Source organism: Eurytemora carolleeae, unplaced genomic scaffold, assembly GCF_000591075.1.
Source record: "Eurytemora carolleeae unplaced genomic scaffold, Eaff_2.0 scaffold384, whole genome shotgun sequence".
Taxonomy (NCBI): Eukaryota; Metazoa; Arthropoda; class Copepoda; order Calanoida; family Temoridae; genus Eurytemora; species Eurytemora carolleeae.
In genome coordinates, this window is record NW_019396275.1 from 217,698 (window position 1) to 240,960 (window position 23,263).

Sequence of the window (23,263 nt, forward strand, 5' to 3'; positions counted from 1 at the left end):
AAAAAATGCCCAATAAAGGCTCGGAAAAATGTAAAAAATATTTTGTTTCTGTTTTCAACAAATATCAAGATGTGACACATGTTTCTACCATATACTTTTATGGGCTTTTTAAAAAATGTAGTTTTTAGATCTGTAGCTTAGTCACAAAAACTTTTTGAACAATTTTAGATTTTTTTTTACACGAACCAGAGTTTTCCCCGCCCTGTATCCTTTACCCTACCCGTGTTGTCGGATAGAAACAAGATTCTCAAGTTGAACAGATAAACAACAGAATAACCCTCAAATCAAAACAGATAATGAAGAAATTCTCTTTATTTACTGAAAAAAATATAAAATTGTTACAATGAATGTATATAATGAAAAGATTCTTACGATCAATTTTGTGATACCAAAGGGTAGTTGGACAGTCCTAAGACGTTTTTAAACTTCTGAAAAGAATGACAATTAATTATTAACGAAAGTCACTAATTCTTTATGTGAAAATATTCTTTGTTTAACTTTTGAAAAATGGATGGATTCACAATGCTTTAGGTTATTTACACTCCGATAAGGAGAACAAAGGATCCGGAGGCTAAAATTATTTGGTTTGGGTTTTAGTGTCTCCGAGAGTGGATCTAAGTTAAAGACGACTTTACACTGATTATGGTTAATGGTTGACAACCCGATGCATGAAAAAAGTTTACAAAAATTGTTTAAATTAATATTCCTTCCAGGTTCCCAAAATTAGGATGCTAGAGCAAAAAAGGTGTTTAGGGTTAAAATCATTGAATCATTCATGATGAATTTTACTACATTATTTAAAAAAGTATTTAAATTTTAAATCCATAAATTGTATTGAAAACTCTCTTTTGTAATTACATTATTTCATTTTTTCAAATTCTTTATAAATTTTCCAATATGTTTCATATATATGTTTTTTTTTACAGTCTCAGGCGAATTTTGTGTTTCTACATCTACAGGAACACATGTTTTCGTTTTCTCATTTCTCAAATCTCGCTTGGAACTAACTGATTTCTTCGTAAAATTGCACCTTAACCATTAAAAAACTAATTTTTTTAACACAAATTAATATTACAAAATCCATATAAAGAGTTCATACAGTTTTCTAAGCACTCTGTCTGTATATATTTTTTTCAAAAACTAGAATAAAGTTTTGTATAAGCATAGTATTGCCGGTGTCAAACAAGATGTTTAATAAACTTTTAAAGGCACAATTCTATAAATCCCTGATTAATTGTTTCTGTTTAGTTTATGTATATTGTTTATATACATGAAATAAGTAATTTGTTAGTTTAATGATGTTTCTCACAATATATGGAATATATTGTATAGTGGTCAGTTACTTAGAAATCATTAAATTCTAAGAACAGTAAAAGATTAATTTAAGTCAGACAAGTTGGTTAAACAAAGCATGAAATTTAAAGTTTTTTACTGATGTAAATTATTCTATGTGAAACTACTTTTAATTGATTGACAAAGTATCAAAATTCAATTACAATACTAAAGTAATTTTACTACTTTTCAGATTAAAAGTAAAAATACTAAATAAAAAATTTTACATTCAGGGTCTAGTTCATAATGTGGAAGGCCAGGAGGAGGTAATAATTAATCAAATCACAAAAAAATGAAAAAATTGTGATATAAATGTTTTTTTTTGTCCTTCTATAAATTTTCTTTTTAATGGTGATGAATCACTTTTTTTGTTTATTTTCTGTAACATTTAGCCCTTGTACAGTTTAAAACTTTAGCAGACTAATGTATACAATAATAATGATAGTCATATAAAAATTTCCTTGCGTACAAAACATCAAAAAATCAAAAGTTAATGCTAAAAATGTATTAATATATAATGGAACTTTTAATCCCTTGTTTTCTGTTAAGATTGAGCATGAATTGAATTATAAATGTGTTTTCTAATTGAGTTGATCTAAAAACAGTACACAGTACACAACTACTAATGTATTAATATATAATGGAACTTTTAATCCCTTGTTTTCTGTTAAGATTGAGCATGAATTGAATTATAAATGTGTTTTCTAATTGAGTTGATCTAAAAACAGTACACAGTACACAACTACTTACAGGAATCAATGGCATGCAAAGAGAACTCAGATTGCAACGAGGACCGTGGATACTGCCACCCCAAATCTAAATTATGCCTCTGCAAAAATGGTGCCTCCACATATCCAGCTTGCAATGGAGAACGAGGAAATGGTTGCCAGCCTGAATGTAGGGATAACCAGTTTTGTGACTTGAAAACCAAAATATGCATGTGTACTCTCGGGGGGTTTACCAAGAATTGTAATACTAAGAAATGTCCTCCTTTTCGTATGCTTAATGGTTCTAAGTGTGAATGTATGTATGGGACAGAAAATGGAAGATGTAGAAAATGTAGACAGGATTGTGGACAATATGCAACTTGTGAAAAACGAGGTTAGTAACAAGGTTGAGGACATAATCTTAACATTTTGTTACTGACATCGAACTATCGAAACCATTTCAATATACCTGACATTTCATTATGAACATCACCTTATACATTTCTAAGACTGTCATAAGTTTGGATATAATATTCGTTACATTACAAATATTTCCATAATTGAATGCTCATAACCATATGGAGCTCTTTAAAACTGTTTCCGTATATTTCATGGCAATTTATTTTTTCTACGATTACTGAGATTTATGTATAATCTATATATAAATTTGGCTTGTCTGTTTGTCTGTTTGTTTGTTTGTCTGTTTGGGTGTCTTTGTGTTTGTATCCAATAAACGTCAAAACGGCTGAACCGATCGGGCCCAAATTTGTTTGTGGGACATCTAGGGACCCCAGGGAAGTTTTATGAAAAATCAAAATTTCAAATATTTGTCTCCATCAAAATTCAATCGTCATTAAATTTTTAAAAACTTTGAAAATCCGCGAAATTTTTTGTGAAAATCCGCGAATTATTTTTGTTTTGTTTTACGATGTACACAAAGAGAACATATTCACAATTAATTTAGAAGATGGGCGCGAAGCGCCCTCTAAGGCTAGTCTATATATAAATTTGGCTTGTCTGTCTGTTTGTCTGTCTGTCTGTCTGTCTGTTTGTATCCAATAAACGTCAAAACGGCTGAACCGATCGGGCCCAAATTTTTTGTAGGACATCTAGGGACCCCAGGGAAGGTTTATGAAGGATTGAAATTTTAAATATTTGTCTTCATCAAAATTCGATCTTCATCAAATTCGTTTAAATTTTGAAAATCCACGAAATTTTTGTGAAAATCCGCGAATTATTTTTGTTTTGTTTTACGATGTACACAAAGAGAACATGTTCACAATTAATTTAGAAGATGGGCGCGAAGCGCCCTCTAAGGCTTGTAGTATAAATTTCACTGAAAAATGGTAAAGACGACATTTTATAAATTCCTTTGATGTATCCGAAGTTCTGGGTTAAACTGTAGGTAACTAGTTCGATAGTGGGAACAAATTGTCAATGTTTTAGGAGTTAAAACATACACCCTGGGCGTAATCAGATGTACTGGAAATGTCGTCTTAATAACAATGGATACTCAATGTACTAGACGACATTCTCAGTACAACGGAATGCAGGGTTACTCACAAAGGACGTGTTTTGCAAAGACGTGTTTTGATACTTTTCAAATCCTTTAAATTAAGCATTCTGCATTAAGTTTGGTCTTTAAATGGTTTATTTAACATTTGCAAAAAAAATAAGTTTATTAAAGTGGCAGGGAATCATGCATATAAAGAAACAGACTCAAAGGTCTCGTCTTGTGGCTAACCCTGTACAAGTTGAAAAACTTATCTAGATAACTAATTACTATATAACTAAAATTAGTGTAAAATTGTCTAAGATTCTTCATTTATAATGAATTGTTAAGAATCTTTTGTGAAAATGTTGGTATGAATTTGTTTACCTTACTTGTGGGTAAAATCAAAACCATTAAGGAGCGACAAGATTACAATTAATTAATTTGACTTTCTTCTCCTGTCTTGTGTTTGATTTCTAATAGTTTGACTCCATTTAACCAACCTGAGTTTTAAATGTGTAAAACAATTAATGCAATATTTATAGTGTCATAGTTTTCAATTACAAAAATAAATCAAACTTTCAGCTACATGCCACAAAACATGAAAGTTGGTAAATAGTTTTGAATGTCGTCTTCCATACACTGTATTAGATATTAAAAAATCTTTTGCTCAAATACATTTTACTTTGAAGTTAATTTTACTAAAATGTGACTCCTATGTAATATTTTTATTATTGTCTTTGGTATTAAACAACTTAACATATTATGGAAGAAGACATTCTAAACTATTTACCAACTCTTATGTTTCGCGGAACAACCTGTATCAGAACTTGTTTTTTAAACAATAAAAACCAGATAACTGTGTAATTATTTTAATGAGCATGAGCCAAATCATCTTATTGTTCACAAACCAATCAATTATGATTTAAACCCATCCTTCAGTAAAACTATTTGCGACATCAATTATGCCTATATATATAATCTTGAATATCGTCTTCCAATTCCACAGTATTTTGGTTCTCACTAAAGTATCATGATTTAGGTAAAAATGATTACAAGTGTGTGTGTCAAAATGGTGGGAGAGCTCCAAGATGTAAACCAGAGCAACCCGATGTGAGTAAATAAAGAAATATGAAAAAACAACACTCAAAAACATAATTTAATTGCTGTACTAGAAATTCAATTTTTACAATTTTCATTTAAACTTTAACTGTTTTCAAAGAAGATTCCAAGCCTCATGGCTATAGTTCTACTTTATTTAGAATGTTGGAGAATGGGAGAGCTGGGCAAGATGGTCTTCATGCTCTGAAACTTGTGGACGAAGAAGTGTAAAAACTAGGTCCAGAGAATGCAAAGAAATAGGAACATGTCAAGGGGACTATGATCAAGAAATTTCCTGTGAATTAAGACCCTGTCGAACTCGTAAACCTCCTGTTAATTGCGGTTGGTGTCAATGGAGTCCTTGGACTGGTAGATGCGGATCAGCATCAAGGGTGCGGGCTCCAAGTTGTCCACCTCCTAGGCGTGGAGGGGCACAGTGTGTAGGGCCCCCTGAAGAGAAAAGGGATGGTGGATTTGGTCAAGACTTTCAATCTCAAGACTTTCATAGAGGACGGGATTGGAGTAAAAACTTATTTGATGTTACATGCCCTGGTGGATGTTTCGAAGTTGTAAAGGTTATATAAATAGTTAGTTATGTTTAGACCAAGAGGTCGTATCTGGGCCGTTGTGGATGGGGGGGGGGGTAGGCGGTCCCCAGAACATGGGGTCGGGTCGTGAAATTTAATGTTTCCTCACCCAAACTGTACAACAGCAATCAAATTTTGTTTTTCCCCTGGTAGTTGTAACACTTCATAAAAGAAAATTGCTTCCTACCTTGCACTTATAAATTGAATCCTGCATACGCCACTCTGGTTGACACTTTCTTTACGTATCCTTGCATGGAACAAAAATAACTTTTTTTATTTCACTAAAAATCATTAATTAACTTCTTCCTCTCAATTTGCAACAGGATTAAGTTCTTAGTAACAAACAGGATAAAATAATGTGTATCCTACCTTTAGGCTGTATTTGATTGTGAAGGAAGAATGCCTACTGAAGATGAAATGCGAAGAGTGGCGGAGATATGCAATGGAAAAGAAAGATGTCAGTTTGTACCAGGACCACTTTTCTTTGGAAGAAACGTTAATTGTGGTTGGAATAAATATCCAGCAACTTGGGTTGACTGGAGATGTAATGGAAATAATAATCAAATGATTATTAAGCACAACTTCCAGGACCCACAACCGCCACCGCGACCGCAACCAAAACCATTGGTATTATGGCCATGGTGGGGATAAATATCTCATTTTACTATCTAAATTTGACACCATCAAAATTTGTAGTATGTATAATCAATTCGTCTAATTTTAGATGAAAAGTAATAAAGCAAATACTTTAATCATTTAAAAATACACAAATAAAATATCCTAATTTGTAGTGCACAGATTTTTCAAGAACATTGTTTGAAAAGTATAGAAATAAATACAACTTAAACGCCAGGATTGGAATTAGAAATTTAGATTAAAGCCCTGATAACCTTTTAAAGTTTTTTTGTGGTTTCAAAAATATTTCTACTAAACTAGTTCTTTTTCAAGGTTGCTTAATCTTTCTGCATATTTTCTTTGATGAAACAGTAATAAAAAATTGCAGATTTACAATTTTGTTTTCGTGGATTTTCAAAATGTTAAGAAAATCAAATTTTTTTGGAGACAACGTTTTGTAATTTTGGCATTCATAAAACTTCCCTAGGGTCATGTCAGGTTGTTGGCCTACTCGGTTGGTCTGTTTTGCCCTTATTATAGGTTACAAACTGAAAGACAGACAAACATACAATTTGAATTCCCATGTCAAAATTAAAAATATTGATTTTTCATCAATACCTCCTTAATTATGTATAGATCAAACAAAGCTTTTAAGGTTACTGGTGTGAATCGGACACTCTTTTATTTTAAATGCAAGTTTACAGCTACAATGAACCCAGAAGAAGAAGAATAGTTGAACCAGCTCTATCTAATTCAATTAGTTTTCTAAATACCAAGAATCCTTCATATATGTATTATGCTGATCATCCAAGGTGCTCTGAACCTCTCTTCATATAATTGATTTATCTTTTATATCCAAGTCCTCTGCATATTATACCCAAAAACGTTTTAAAGTCGTAAATTTTTTTGTCTCTATAAGTGGGTTTACCCAAATAAATGTCCACATACTTTATTCCCAAATTCATTCCATTCAGTCCAAAAATCTTAACTGAGGTCATGCAAGGTCCGAAACTAAAATTTTGACTCGATCATTTTTCCCGTTTTAAAGTTTAGAACATGCACTCAAACAAACACAGGCATTACAAAGTTATATGTACGATAAATGATGTTTACAGATATATATACTAGCTTGGGAACCTAGCGCTGGCAAGGTTACAAAAAGTTACTGCTGCCGTTTACCCGCGCTTAAATGATTTTACTGGGATACTAAATTTTCACTATCAAAGTCGACCCACTTAAAGCTTCCATTCGCAAAGGTTTTGCGCAATTTTTGCAAAAGAAATCGCAAATTTTTGCTTTCGTTGCTCAACATTTTTGCACGAAAAAATAGCACTTGTCGCAATTATTCATCAACTTCATTTCGCGCAAAATTGCACTAATCCGCTTTTGCATTACTCTGTTTTGTAATTTTCAGTAAACGGTTGAATACAGCTAGGTGTAAACTGTATTAATTAGTTATCTATGAAACTCCACCTTTTTGAATATGATTGTAATGCTTAAAAAGAAAAAGATTACTTGCCTAAAACTCTATTTAACAACCTAATGCATGATGGCACACTGCAAATCAAGATTTATTCAAAAGTCGAGCAGTATTTTTGCCAATTACTCATTTTAAAGTTAGGAATGAAACAAACGCGAAGCATTTTAAATGTATATGTCTAGGCCTACAAAAAACAGTATCAGTGAGTTGATGAGGTAAAACCAAAGGCCAAGGCATTGCAACGCTTCAAAGTCAAGACTGTGTAAAAATTTGATGACTAAGTTTCAATGGGCATAGACCTTTGATATTTCAATCATATGCATTCGACTAGAAGTAGTCAACCTATGAGATATCAAAGGCTTCCACCACACAAAGATTCAGACTACTATAATTACTATTCATCAATTTTAAATTTCTAAATTTCTAATTTCTGTTTCATTGAGAGTATATAGCATAATTGATTTGTATGTAAATTTTCGAATAAATCTTCAGTTGTTTGATTCTGTGCTAAAACTGTCAATTTTGGTCAATTTGCAATAACATGTTTTCCGAAAAATTTGCGTTTTACGAAATCTACCGGTTTTGCACAAATTACGCAAAATGAAATGGCACAAAAACTGGAAATCCTAGACCCACTCAACTTAGAAAATCAAAACCAGGCTAACAACATGTCAGTGGGTCTCCAGAGCTCCCCAATCCAAGGATTGGATTAATTCTGAGATTTGCATTGTTTAGTCCAATTATTTTTCACTTAGAAGCAGCTATAATATTGTTCTTACTAATCCTCTTTGATAAATATTTCAAATATAGATTTAAAGTATTTAACTATTGAAGTATTTAAGTCGATGTAGTTAAACAATGTTTCTCACAAAATGTGGATTATTTTGTTTAATGGTCAGTCTTGAAAACTGAATATTAAACTTATTCATTGAACAATTCTCTTGATATATTTGTGGTTCTTTGATATGTTTAATTTATACTTAAAAAATCCTGAAAAATATATTATTTATTCAAGAAAAGTTTAAAATTTCTTTAAACCTTTTAAAAGCATGCATGATCGAATGAAAAAAATAATTGTTGAAGTTGATCATAATGTTAACCTTTAAATCATTAAGAAATACTTTTATGATTGTTAATTCTTATTTCCATATTTATACATCTTCAAGTAAAATCTGATATCATTTTCAGGTTTTTGTTCATGGGCAGAGAAAGGTAAGAAACATGTTGAATATCAAAATAAATTCAATTCTTGATAACATCATCATTATTTCAGGAAACTATTTTTTCCTTATAAATATTTCATTTCATGTCTCTGTTTTACTTTCATACATATTTTTCTGGTTCCATTGATGGATTTCTAAGAAACTTCAAAATCAAAATTAAAGCCCAATCGGATCTGCCGTTTTTCCGTTTATTGGAAACAAATAAACCAAGCTGACAATTTTTTTCGTAAATTATATATTTGAAATTTTGCAGATCCGTCTATTATTAAATTGTGTCCAGTTTTATATGCATTGCAAAACATTAGTGTTTAATGGATACAATAAAAGCTGCCTAAAGGACTTACCCGCGCTAGCCGCATTGATTTAAAAGAAAGAGAGAGATTATTTTAAATTTCAGGGTTGGGTCAGGTTAAGATTCTTTCTTGCCCGAGCGCTGCGGGTAGGACAGGCTAAGTGGTCGAGTGCTGCGGTTACAACAGGCACTCTCTATGTCTTGTATTTCATCGCGGCATGCATGTAAATTCTTTGGGCTTCTGCCTGAAAAAAACATTTTAAGATAAAGACATCTTTAAATGATCAGGAATCTATGGACTGTAAAGAAAACTCTGATTGTATGATGGATCGTGGATATTGCCATCCTTCTTCTAAAATGTGTTTGTGCAAAAATGAAGCGTCAACCTATCCAGCCTGCACTATTCAAGAAGGAGACGTATGTGATCCTCAATGTAAGGAGAAAGAATTTTGTGATTTAAAAACCAAGAAATGCATGTGTTCCCTTGGAGGCTTCACGCTAAACTGCAATACAATGGTATGTCCTGAATTTCAAGTTCAGCGTGGTATAAAATGTTCCTGTATGTATGGGGAAGAGAATGGAAAATGTAGTAAATGCAAAGACGAGTGTGGAAGCAATGAGGAATGTAGGAACCAAGGTTAAGACTTAAAAACTAACCAAACATTACATTCATGCTGGCAATTAAATATTACGTAGAATTAACTCATACTGTATACAACCAGTTGGATACAGTTACCGCACTTTTAACAGTTAGAAACTGACAACTTTTTGAAATTGTTTTAATAATCAAAATTATTTATTTAATTTCGAAATTTGAAAATATCATTGCACAAAACTTTCCTGATTTAGAATTTGCACACCAATTTAGCTTTTTCTGTTTTTTTGCGTTGTCGTATGCATTGTTTTACTAAAAAGCCAATTAAATTTCAAATTTCATGAAGTGACATATATTTTTATATGTTTGTGTCCTTATTAGAACGTTTTTTTCTCAATCAGTAACTCTGGTATCGTGATTCCGTGATTCTGCGAAATATGTGCAAATTTTAATTCAAATCAATACTGGAACAAGTACTTGCCTCACACACTAATTTTCTAAATCTTATACCTCACTTACATGAACCAAAGTATGCACGCTCTTTTGCTATTAGTGATCAGAATTTCACTCTTTTTACCATTATCGATCCTCTTTTGATCTAAAGATAGAAATAATCTAATTGAAGATTTAAAATGTGAACTATCTACCGCCAGCTTAAATATTAAATCACAGATTAAAAGTTAAAATATTTTCATTTCTTGTGTTTACCCAAATATACTGTTACAATTCATTTAATATTTTTATAATAATCTTTGTGCATGAATAAGTATACACATTACACACATAGTAAAAAGTAAAAATTAAATATATATATATATATATAGATATTTCTGAAATGGTTGGAAGGTTTTTTCATAATTCATGATTTAGGTGGAAAAAAGTACAAATGTGTTTCAAAAGACAGAAGGAAAATCAGAAGGAAATCTCCAAACTCGAAACAAAAAACCCCGAAAAAACAAGAAAAGCCTTCAGAGCGGAAAACGTGTCAAGTAAGTATAGTTTGAAATAAAACTTGTCAAGTGATTCTCGCTGTTAACCAGCAAATCAGTCCTAAGCCTTAAGTTGCATAAGCATGACTTTTTTAGCCGGCACTTTTAAGTTAAAAAAGAACTCATTTTTGCATCTAACCCAAGGAGGTAATGCAAGGAAAGTTATTTCAGAAGTGTACGCATCTTTTATACTGCAGTGTACTGTCTCTGGGCGGTAATGCAAACACAAGACGGATGTTACAGCCTGACATGGGATCCATCTTTCACATAAAAATATCAATGAAATATTCTAGTCATAGGAAACTATAATTATGTGAATTTTCAAAATTATCAAATCTAATGCTTTTAACCTTTTCGGATCCTAAACGAACACTGATGCATCTATTCTTGTTTACAAATTCCGCCCAAAGAGAACTGGTTTCAACATGTACGCAGAGTATACACGACTTCAATTAGCTTTCTTTGCATTTTACCATTGATTTAACCTAACATCTCAGATATTAAAGGATGGATGCAAATTTTAGAATAAATTGGTCGGCAAATTTTATGGGTGGGAAAAGGTGGATTTTTACTACTCATAAACATTTTATATAGAAGTAAGGCCTGCCGGGTCACAATTAAAGCAAATGGTTAATTCAATGCCCACCTCAATTTGTAATTAAAAGTAAACTCCACTTTTTTTACAAAAATATAAAAAAAAAATTTATTCATATTTTTATATTTGTGGTTTGGTAAAAATTTAAAATGACAGATAAGAAAACTAATTCAAAGTTAAATTTTATGTAGCTGATGTTGTTACAAAGCTTACAAGTCTACTTGATACTAAAGTAGGTCTGTGCACACTGCACAAATGCTGTGTTTTCTGTTCATTGAATTAAAAAATCAAAACTTACAGTTTGGCAATCATATTCCAATTCCACAGTTTTATTGGCCCCACTGTAGTTGCTGTAGTTGAGACTGCAAGAAAATGCCTAAACTCCTCCTTGGTCTTTACCAGCCTAAATATGCTGTTTAAAAGGGAATGTTCGCGAAAAATGAAAGGGGGTATAGGCTTACTGCGATGAATAATCGCTTCTGATTGCTACTAATCTTACTTCTATCTGTTGCGTCTATGGAGAAAATTGTTAAAAACGTCCCACTCAACGTAAAATTTGAGGCAAATCGGTCTAGGTGTTTATGAGTTTTGATCAGGCATCCAAACAAATAGACAGACAGAAAAACAGAGAATATCCGGAAATTCCTTCTGAACTAGATTTCTTGGTTTTCTGAACAGAAACTAAATGAAAAAAACACTTCATATAAAACACCCTGTACTAGTGACATGGAAACGCCTCAACACGGAAACCCCTCAACACGGAAATGCCTCAAAAAAACAGAATCATAAAACTAATTTAATGTCGTCTTCTCTCAACTTAAAATTAAAAAGACTATATTCTAACGATTTCCACAGCCATGGCCGCAGCGCTCGGCCTCCTAGCCTATTCTAGCCTCAGCGCACGGACCACTTGCCTGTCCTAGTCGCAGCGCTCGGCCCCCTAGCCCATCCCAGCCACAGCGCTCGGCCCCCTCTTTAGCCTGCCCCGCAACCTAACTTACCCTAAATTAATGATAAAATAATTGTTAAAATATTTTTTTAATGAGAGAAGACGACATTAAATTAGTTTTATGAGTCCGTTTTTGAGGCATTTCCGTGTTGAGGCGTTTCCATGTCACCCCTGTACGGTGTTGTTTATGAGATCTATTGTGATTAGAAAGTTGAAAGCTGGGGGAATTGGAGTAGTTGGACGGCATGCTCTCAGCCCTGTAAAAAAGACAGTGCTAAATTTAGATCTAGAGAATGTAAAACACAAGGTTGTTGTGGTGGAGAGGGTACTGATCAAGAAACCGCCTGTAGACCAGAAGATTGTGGGCTTGATGTGAAAAATTTTGGGTTTTTCCCATTAAATTTAAAAAAACAGCAAAAGCCCTTAGAGCGGAAAAAGTGTCAAGTAAGTATATTTTGTAACGAAATTTGTCAAGCGATGTTAACCAAAAAAATAATCAACCTTGATTTGCATAGGAATAACCTTTTTAGCCACCACTTTCAAATTAAAAAAAAAACTAATTTTTGCATTTAAAGGAAACCTAATCAGATTAATGATTAATGATATATGACAATTTCATAACAAATCAGTCGACAAAAATTATGGGTCGTATTTCTGTGTTTGAAAAAGTTGATTTTTATCTCATTACTTGTTTATGATCGCAAGTTCAAATTGGCTCCATGTTTAGAAAGTTGAAAGCTGGGGGAATTGGAGTAGTTGGTCGGCATGCTCTCAGCCCTGTAAAGAAGACAGTGCTAAATTTCAAACTAGAGAATGTAAAACACCAGGTTGCTGTGGTGGAGAGGTTACTGTTCTAAAAACCGCCTGTAGACCAGAAGATTGTGGGCCTGATGTGAAAAAGTTTGGAGTTTTCCCATTCAATTTAAAAAAACAGCAAAAGCCTTTAGAGGGGAAAAAGTGTCAAGTAAGTATATTTTGTAAAACATTTTTAAATCAAAATTCTTGATGTTAATCAAAAAATAATCAACCTTATTTGCATAAATATAACTTTTTTAGCCACCGCTTTCCAGTTAAAAAAACAACCAATTTTTGCATTTAAAGGAAACTTAATTAGATATTAAAGGATCGATAACTATTATATAATAAATCAGTCGACAAAGTTTATGGGTCGTATTTCTGTGTTTGAAAAGGTTGATTTTTGTCTCATTATTACCCTCTATGTATTTATGATCGCAAGTGCATAATACGACTCCATGATTAGAAAGTTGAAAGCTGGGGGGATTGGACGAGTTGGACGGCATGCTCTCAGCCCTGTAAAGAAGACAGTGCTAAATTTCGATCTAGAGAATGTAAAACACAAGGTTGTTGTGGTGCAGGGGGTACTGATCAAAAAACCGCCTGTAGACCAGAAGATTGTGGGTCTAATGTGAACAAGTTTGGGGTTTTCCCATTCAATTTAAAACTGACACTAGGTTAATAAAAATACGATTATCACTAAATATATTTTCTTAAGTATTTTATTCTTTCGGATAAAAAGTTCTGTGACACCAATACTTAACAAGTTTGAATTTTTAATCATACAGTGTGAACTATTTTTAGTTTTTCTGAATATGAATTGTTTGTATTTATTAGTTCAATGCAGATTGATTTTACTGAATGTGAATCTAAAAATGACACCATCTAAAATTAAAAATATTTTTGAGTGCACTTTTTTTAAGTCATTTTAACAGGTTTACAGGGTTGAAACAATCTAATCTTTATTTAACTAACCTTTATGTAAAACACAAAAAAGAAGTGAGAAACTTGAGTTAACATTGTTAAAAGAGAAGAACGGTATAGTTATCTGTTCCAAATGTGTTCTCCCCTCCTTGAATCCAATATCTTTTTCCATCCAACCTCTCCTTCTTCAAGATAAACTATCTATTTACTAAAATAACTGGATATACACAAGACCAGTACAGACAGGAAACATTACTTCCAATAATTGAATTCAATTTAAACCTTGAAGAAATTTTGTAGAATTTTTCATCATCATCTAGTTAAGTGCAACAAAGGAATTGAATCTTTGAAACAAACTCTGCTTTTCTAAACCCTATATCTTTGGATTCCAATGTCGTAGACCTTATAATATTTCAAACTATGAATTCTCTTAGATCAAATAATATAAGTTTGAAGTATCAAAGATTTACGCCATTGGATTCCAAAGATATAAGGATTATAAATTCAGAGTTTGTGGCAAGGACTCAATTTCTTTGCCTACATTTTGAAGAATAAAACTATTTTGAAAGATTTTTCTGCTTTTATTGATAAAGGAATTGAGTCTTTACCAGAAACTTTATAATTTGTTCATCCCTGTATCACCCTGATAGTGAACACCAAAGATATTGCAAAATTCAGAATTCATTGTTTGAAATATCTAAGATCTACGACATTGGGTTGCAAAAACAAAGGGATTGGAAAATCATAGTTTTTGGCAAACACTTAATTTTAAAAGGAAGAAAAGCCAACTTTTTTTTCTGTGCAATATTTTTGTAATTTCGACCATTAATAAACCTTCCCGTAATTGGGTTATGTGAGTTGTGACAACATTTTTGGCTTCATCTGTTCATTTTAAATTGAAGATGCGATCGTTGTTTTTGTTTCTATGTATATATATAAAAAAGTATATATAAACTGAAGAAAAGCCTTGTAATTAAAAATAAATTTTTATTTAGTCCAGCTATAGATAATTGGTTGTCTTTAATAACGTTAAATTAAAAACTGTCCTCATTTTGATATTTTTAGACTTCAAAAAGGCGTTTGATATTTAAAAAAGAAAATTTTTGTATTGACTACTTTTTAAAAACTTTTAAGAAAAATTCCTGAATAAATAGATTCAAGAAGACATTTCTGCTAACCTTGACCCTGCACAGTGCACAGTATGGAAACCAGAAGGTAACTGGGACTGGTCATCTCCATCTCCCAGAAGGTAACTGGGACTGGTCATCTCCATCTCCATCATCATACAAAATGGGACGGGACACCAAATGAACACACACATGTTGTAAATCAGGCATTGCCCTCTTTCCCTGTGGGGTCCCTTGAAATCACTTATGTTGTGCGATTATGATTATGATTATGATTATGATTATGATTATGATTATAATTATAATTATGATTATGATTATGATTATGATTATGATTATGATTATGATTATGATTATGATTATGATTATGATTATGATTATGATTTAGAAAACAGCTAGCTCTTTGAGTTCTAGTAGATAAGGTTTATGCTGCACACACAGATTCGCTTTTTCTGAAACTTTCTAAAAATAAAAGACATAATGAAATTTAATTCTGCAATTTTTTTGTTTAAATATGTGAAAGAAAAGCGTTAGCAGAACAAAATAGAATAAAAATTTATAAAATAGAATGAATATCTAGAAAGTTCTTCCAATGACCTGGAACTCCATTGGAAACAAAATCTCTAGGCTCACTTACAAGGTTTAAAAAAGTTTTCTTTAAGAATATAGTAATTTTCATTGTATAAATCGAAATTGCTTTTCTTGCTAAATCTTAATTCTATCCCCTTTCCCCTGTTATTTTAACATAACATAATATATGAGGAATAAAGAAATGTCTGTACATTAGAATAAAGATATATGAGGAATAAAGAAATGTCTGTACATTAGAATAAAGATATATGAGGAATAAAGAAATGTCTGTATATTGGAATAAAGATATATGAGGAATAAAGAAATGTCTGTATATTAGAATAAAGATATATGAGGAATAAAGAAATGTCTGTATATTAGAATAAAGATCAAAATAAGGTGAAAGGATTCTATTTATCATAAATAGTTCACGCAATCATTATTGGTTAATCTTCAAACCTTTTGGTTCAAACAAGAATCTAAGAGGTCTGAATTTATCTAGAACTGGCTCTGAATCTGAACTTGTCAATATCTGGCTCTGAGTCTGAAGGTATCTAGATCTGTCTCTGAATCTGAACGTATCTAGATCTGTCTATGAGTCTGAATGTATCTAGATCTGTCTCTGAATCTGAACTTGTCAATATCTGGCTCTGAGTCTGAATGTATTAGATCTGTCTCTGAATCTGAACGTATCTAGATCTGTCTATGAGTCTGAATGTATCTAGATCTGTCTCTGAATCTGAACGTATCTAGATCTGTCTCTGAATCTGGATCTATCTAGATCTGGCTCTGAATCTGAATCTGGTCTTTTCAGCTCTAAATCTTAATCTGAGCCAGTGTTGGACCTATAGGAGTCTTCCGAGTACTATTTGTATTGATGAATCTAGATATGCTTCATGACCTGAATACACAAGGCCCTAGCTTAGGGTGTTTACTAAAGTTTGATTCATGGAAATGTATAAAAGTGCGCAATATACAGTTTTTACAGCCCAGATATAAATGTTAAACTTTTACATACATTTTAGATACATAGATTTGCAAGGGTGATTTGAAAATAAGTAATTCCAATTCTTACATATGGTCTTTGTAACTTTCACATGCCTCGGGAATTGATTTCACAAACCCAGGATGGAATTGCATATCAACAAGATTTCATGAAGAAATATATTAACATGTAAATTATGACATTTGAAACAGAGAAAAGATTGTAAACATTATGTTAAGCTCCTTAACAAATAAAACATACAACATTATACACTTTGTGTGCTGGGTTGTCCACCCCCCCCCCTTTTCCTTTAGTTCTAAACATATTTTTTTTCAATTTGGTTTTATTTTAATTTAACATGTATTTATCGCTGCAAAAAGGGCCTCTCATTCAAAACAACCAGCAATTGTTAGAGAGGTGCTGGCTAAATTAAATCATAAAAATTGTATACCTGTAATTGTTTTAGTCATATATTTATCTATCTATCTAATTAAAACAGATGTCTTATAACTTTTCCAGAAAATTACTAAAAGCGTAATCTTTGCTATTCTTTTAATTTACTTGTACATTCGATCATAACTCATGAACCCCTTGACTCAAATCTTAAAGGGATTGTTGAGGAAAACTGAAAGGGGGTATAGGATGAAACCTATCTGATGTTCCTGTCTTGAGAAATTGATAAAAAAAAACTGTGTCAAACTTATACGAATAGTATCGTTCAATGCCTGAGATTCTCAGGTTTCATCCTATACCCCCTTTCATTTTTCCTTTACAGTCCCTTTAATTAGGGAAGAACCACAGGAACGCTCATATATCTTGATATAAGAATTCTCAATTGGGTGGGTTGACTCTTATAAAGAAAGTATAATTTCCGAGCTAGGGTTTCCATTCACAAAACTTTTGCGCAATTTTTGCGGAACGAAACGCAATATTTTTCTTTCTTTGCGCATCAATTTTGCGCGAAAAAACAACAATTTGCGCAATCATTCGCAAAAGTCTTTTCGCGCAAAATTGCCCTATTCCGCTTTTGCGAAACTCAAGTTTTGCGCAATTCCGCAACAAGAGTTTTGCGCAAATCCACAATTCCGCAATATCGTAAAAATCAAACGGTTGGTGACGGTGTGTGTTTCTTAGAATTCAATTCTGGAAAAATCTTGTTTTGGAATGTCTTCCTATTGGTCACTTTTACATAATTGACCAATGACAATTAAGAAGAGTTCAAATCTCACAATTTTCTCGACAATTTTAGTTTTGGACATGCATATTTCCTAAAAGTGGATTCTTCAGGCATTATTTACTTTCTTGCATTATTTTATATGAGATTAAAAAGATTTCAGAAATTTGATTAAAAAATTTAAGAATACAATTCATACTTGATTAAGCAATGCTTTTAAGGCCGAGTCACTTGAAATTATTTAATAGGATTAAAAAATTGCCAAGTTTCACACTCTTTAATTTCTATTTTATTAATTTTGGTCCCTTAATTTAAACTTTTTGTAACTGGACGTAACCAATTGAGTGTAGTATAATCGTTATCATACTCGTATGTTAATATTTTTTTGTATATGGAATAATTCTTCAGTTGTTTAATTCTAAGCTTAGAATATCAATTTTTGACAATGTGCCTAAAAAGTTACATTTTGCGTAAAACTTGCGGTTTTGCACAAAAATTTGCGGTTTTGCGCAAATTGCGCAAAACTAAAATTTCGTTTAATGTTCAACTTTTGCAAAAAATATTTCCAGTTTTGCGCAAATTGCGCAAAATAAATAGCGCAAAACTCATTGCCTTTCATGAGCAAAAATAGCGCAAAAGTTCGCAAAAATAAAATTTGCGCGAAAATAGCGCAAATTTTGCGCAAAAGATTTAGCCATTTCGTGGAAACCCTATTCCAAGCTAGTGCTTAATTAATGTTAGTTAAAGTTAAACTTATGACTTTTGCCCTCAACATGGAAAGAGATCATATATAATCCGAATCTATAACAAACAAAACACTTGTCCATCAACCCGATTAGGCTTAAATAATGTCTTTTCTATAAATTCCATTATAAATCACTGAACACTCTAAACTCAAAAACTTTACTTGGAGTATACAGCAGCATGTTGCATTGTAAAGTACTAGGCTTTTAGGGCAATTCACGCACATCTTATATTTCAACTTAACAAAGAAGGTTTGCAAATTCAATAATACGTTTTCTTGGACTTTAAAAATTTTACAAAAATTTTAAAATTTAGGTGAACATTTTTTTTCTCTCTGAGTATCCAAAAACCTTCTCTGGGTCCTGTAAGGTCCCACAAAAAATTTGGGCCCGATCTGTTCATCCGTTTAGATCGTTTATTGGTTAAAAACAAAAATCGAACGTGCACCAACACAGCCAAAGTATAATTAAATATATTTCATACCAACTATAAGACAAAGAAGGATACTGGACCAAGTCAAACAAAGCATATATATATATATATATATTAAATACTGACTATCAGACAAAACAGGACAGTACATTAAAATAAAAATGGGGTCAGTGGGCACCTAATCCTGAAAATACATGTTCAAATGAGAGGACAAGGACACCTGGTTGTCCGGCAGCTACAGGAGGAGGAAGTAACAAGAAGGATACTGGACCAAGTCAAACAAAGCATATATATATATATATATATTAAATACTGACTATCAGACAAAACAGGACAGTACATTAAAATAATCACTTTGCAAAGCATAAAGCCTGCAATCTTTTTTCTTCTTCATGCCCTGTGCACATTTTTCTCTAGTTAATTATTATTAGTTTAAGATTAGAAATATGATGTTTGAAAATAAGTAATGTCAATTTTATTTTTTGTTATAATTAAAAGCAAGTATTTAATTAATGAATCCAGGAAGCATGCATCAAAATTAGGTAAACTGTTCTCATCATTAAATATATATCATAATATCTTATTTAAGATAACAGACCTTAACAAGATATTTTATTGATTTAACTAATTTAGTTTAACAATGACTCTTTTAATAAATGTAATTCTTTATTTAATGGTGAGAAAATTAATTTTCTAAAGAAATTCGTAATAATCTGAAATTTTTTATTTTATAATTAATTTAGTAATTTTTTTTAACCCTATAAAGGCTGGGGTTTTGAATCTATGTATAGCCTGGAGGGGCGTCCAAAGCCCCCCCCCCCCCCTAGAAAAGGCCTTAGCCAATAGGGTTGAAATGCATGCTTATAGCCCAATTTTACAAGGCCAGCTTATTGAAAGAAAAAAATTAAACTAATTTTCAAGGGTAAAAAAATGTAAAAAATTATTTTTTTGTTTTAAATAAATATTAAGAAGGGGCCATTGTTTCTAAATCCATTATTTCAATTTTCAAAATTTTAGTTTTTAGATCTGTAGCCTTTAGTCATAAAAAGTTATTTGCTATCTTAAATCTTTTTACATGGACTGGAAATTTTACCACATGCAGCGGCATGCCATACCCTTTGCATGAAAAAAAAATTTTGCAAAATCTTTTTAAAATTTCTATTCAACAAATTTCACAGTGATAGTGACAAAAATGAAAGTGCTAGGGTAAAAACTAGAGGGGTAGAGTCAAGAGCCCCCCCTACAAAGGCTGAAACTCAATGTTAGAGGTTTTTCACATCTTTGCAGGCTTAAAATTTTTTCAGTTAGAGATTGTAAAAATCCAAAAAAATAAACACTTTTCAGGTGATGAATTGTTTTGCACAATGGATTGAAAGAGGAGGAGACAACAAATTAGATGCTTCAAACAGTAGACAGAACAGCAACGATAAACGTGGCACTAGCAGAAAGGAATCAAATTATGACAGCAAGAGGGAAGAAACAAATGAAAATAATGAGTCTAACATAGTCGAGCATTCAAACCAAGAAGACAATATAAATACATACACCAAGGAATCAAGAAAAGAAGAACATGGGTCTAGCAGAAAAGGATCAAAATATAAAAAGAAGAAGGAAGAGGTAGATGAATCAAACTTAGTAATGGTTTCAAACGAAGAAGATATCTCAAGTAATACAGGATCTCATGATTCAAACTTGGAGCAGAGGGAAAAGCAAGAAGAAGAGAGTTCATACGCTAAAGAATTAAGGAACGAAGAACTAGGTTCCAGCAATAAGGAATCAAAATATGAAAAAAAGAAGGAAGAGGCAAATGAAATAGATCAATCAAACTTAGTAATGGTTTCAAATGAAGAATATGTTTCAAGTAATAAAGGAAACCAGGATTCAAATTGGGGTGAGAGGGAAGGTCAAGGAGAAAATGAGGATTCATACAATAAAGAATCAAACACACAAGATTCATATTCCACAGATTCAAGCTCTAAAAATTCAAACTCTAGAAAATCTACCTCTGAAGATTCAAATAACACCAATGATATAACAATAACCAAAGAAGTTACGAAAAAAGATAACTCAAAGGTTTTACATTTAACACATATTCCATTTAGAAAATTTAGAATATTATTTAAAATATTAATCTTTAGGATACAATGGATTGCAAAGAACATAAGGAATGTATGACAGATAGAGCATATTGCCATCCCCGAACAAAAATGTGCCTCTGCAAAAATGGAGCTGCAACATATCCAACGTGTGACAAGAAGGGCAAATCAGATAAATGTCAACCTAAGTGCCCACCAAATCAAATGTGTACAAGAAATGGGGAATGTTCTTGTGAGCTGGGTGGGTTTCCTCCTGATTGCAATACAATGAAATGTGGACCTTTTGAATCAGAAATGAACAAAAAATGTGTATGCATGTATGGATCAGAAAAAAATGGGTCATGCAACAAATGTCGAAAAGAATGTAGCAAATCTGAAGTATGCAAAAAGCAAGGTATATTATTAAAACCTTATCATAAAGAAAACTTTTAACACATTTACTCTAGGGAATAAGGGATACAAATGTGTTTGCGAAAGCTCGAGCAAAGCTCCTTGTGATGTGAAACCTGGCTCAAAGCCTGATTCACCACCAAAATTAAAGCCTGAATGGGAGAGATGGTCTCAATGGACTCCATGCTCTTCTACTTGTGGTAACGGAAGACGGACTAGAAGAAGAACTTGTGAGTCTCGGGGAGAGTGTAGGGGAAAAGCTACTGATAGAAGGAGTTGCAATGAGAGACCCTGTCAAACTTATTGTGAATGGTGTGAATGGGGTCAGTGGGCACCTAATCCTGAAAATACATGTTCAAATGAGAGGACAAGGACACCTGGTTGTCCGGCAGCTACAGGAGGAGGAAGTAACTGTGAAGGTGAAGATAGCCAGCAGCAGTTAATACCTACTAATGATTTAGGCCCAGTAATGTCACAGGACTTCCATCGTGGGACAGACTGGCCCAGAAATGTGTTTGACGTAGAATGCCCAGGTGGTTGCATAGAAGTAATCAAGGTAATATATTTCTTAGACCTATTTAACCTTGAACAAATATACTAGTCCAAGTATACTAGACATAATTTTAAGTGATCCTCCATGCATTTAAAGAATACTAGATTTACAATGGGCACCCTTTCTTAAATGATGTTCAAATTGCAAAAAAAAACTTTGGTGTACACTGAAGCCTACAGTGCAGTCCAGCAGTTTCCAAAAAATAGGAAAAATTGTTATTTGAAAATTTTGCATTTTTCACAATCATTTTGCTTCATTATTGCAATCACAAAAAAATGCAAAAATTTTGTGAAAAAAATATGCAAAAATTTCTCGAAAAAAAAGCAAAAACTTTGCAAAAAGCAAAAAATAATGCAAAAATTTCATGAAAAAAATTGCAAAAATTTTGTGCAAAAAATTGGAAATTATGCCAAAAAAATTAAGATTTCACAAAAAATACAGAATTTTTAAAACAAAGCAAAATTTTAGCAAAAAAGACTAAATTTGAGAATACTAGACTCATTTTGAAAGAGGGATTTGTCCGCTAGCTCAATTGATGGATTAACACAAAATATAAATATAGATTTAAGAACAACTAGAAGACATCAGACATTTTGTGAAAATTTTATATTTCCCAAAAATATTTTCACAAAAAAGTTTGCCAAATGTTTCGTTTGCAAGGTTTTAAAAAATCAATTGAAAATATTTTTTTTTTCACAAATGTAGAGAAACTTGTGTAAACAACAATTGACAAATACAAGAGAAATATGGATAATTCAGTCATACTTAATTAGTTTAAGGTTAAGGGAACTGATTTGAATATCACACACCAGTCTACAAATGAAAGGTCACTTAAAATTACATCTTTTAAACTTTTTCCATGAGTCAAACATACCTGACAAAGAAAATTTTAATACAGTATTGCATTAAAAAGTAAATTCAGGCAGTTTTTGATTGTGATCCAAGGGAAGCTAACCCTGATGAATTAGCAAGAGTTAAAGGACTATGTGATGGAAGGTCAAGATGTCAGTTTGTTCCGGGTCCAGTGCTGTTTGGTCGAGAGATCAATTGTCCTGGTAAATTTCCTGCATCCTGGTTTAGTTGGAGATGCAATGGCAATGGAAATCAAATGAATGTTAATAACAATTTTGCTGATATGCCACCTATGATGATGGGAGGACCTGGCGCTGATTAAGCAGCACCTGCTGCACAAGCAGGGAGATGAGGATTGGTACTCCAACATCCATGATTTTTTTTTAATTTTTATTTATGGTTTAATAAATTACTATTTTCATACCATTATTGAAACTTTGAAAACATTTTCTGTGTAGTGAAATCGGAAATCTCAATCTATGTATGGCCACCAAGAAAAAGGCCTTACAGTAAAGGTAAAGGGTTGAAATGTATGCTAAATTGAACAAAGTCCATCTTTTTAATAATTTGGGTGCTAGGAAGGTTTGAAAAAACAGTCGGAAACATGTAATATATAATTGTTTTTGTTCTTAACAAATATTAAAATGCAACACATGTTTCTATA

At 32.2% G+C, this 23,263-nt stretch overlaps 3 protein-coding genes across 4 annotated transcripts; all 3 read left to right on the top strand.

Moving 5' to 3' along the window:
- Positions 1–1,260: 1,260 nt before the first annotated feature.
- On the top strand, positions 1,261–6,009 carry LOC111699936 (coadhesin). Its single transcript, XM_023470730.1, has 6 exons — positions 1,261–1,334; positions 1,566–1,598; positions 2,085–2,433; positions 4,574–4,644; positions 4,794–5,207; positions 5,595–6,009. The coding sequence occupies exons 1-6, from the start codon at positions 1,296–1,298 to the stop codon at positions 5,868–5,870; spliced, it is 1,182 nt and encodes a 393-aa protein (XP_023326498.1). The 5' UTR covers positions 1,261–1,295; the 3' UTR covers positions 5,871–6,009.
- A 2,116-nt stretch (positions 6,010–8,125) lies between these two features.
- Positions 8,126–13,477, top strand: LOC111699932 (A disintegrin and metalloproteinase with thrombospondin motifs adt-2). Of its 2 annotated transcripts, XM_023470722.1 has the most exons (7): positions 8,126–8,208; positions 8,503–8,526; positions 9,118–9,466; positions 10,295–10,413; positions 12,165–12,401; positions 12,685–12,921; positions 13,219–13,477. In XM_023470722.1, exons 1-7 carry the CDS (start codon positions 8,173–8,175, stop codon positions 13,432–13,434), a joined length of 1,218 nt encoding a protein of 405 aa, XP_023326490.1. In that variant the 5' UTR covers positions 8,126–8,172; the 3' UTR covers positions 13,435–13,477. The 2 variants fall into 2 exon arrangements, with proteins under 2 accessions (XP_023326490.1, XP_023326491.1); XM_023470723.1 differs by lacking the exon at positions 12,685–12,921.
- Positions 13,478–19,300: 5,823 nt separating this feature from the next.
- Positions 19,301–23,034, top strand: LOC111699938 (SCO-spondin). The gene is made up of 5 exons (XM_023470733.1): positions 19,301–19,384; positions 20,053–20,781; positions 20,847–21,198; positions 21,251–21,750; positions 22,670–23,034. The coding sequence occupies exons 1-5, from the start codon at positions 19,349–19,351 to the stop codon at positions 22,919–22,921; spliced, it is 1,869 nt and encodes a 622-aa protein (XP_023326501.1). The 5' UTR covers positions 19,301–19,348; the 3' UTR covers positions 22,922–23,034.
- Positions 23,035–23,263: the final 229 nt, after the last annotated feature.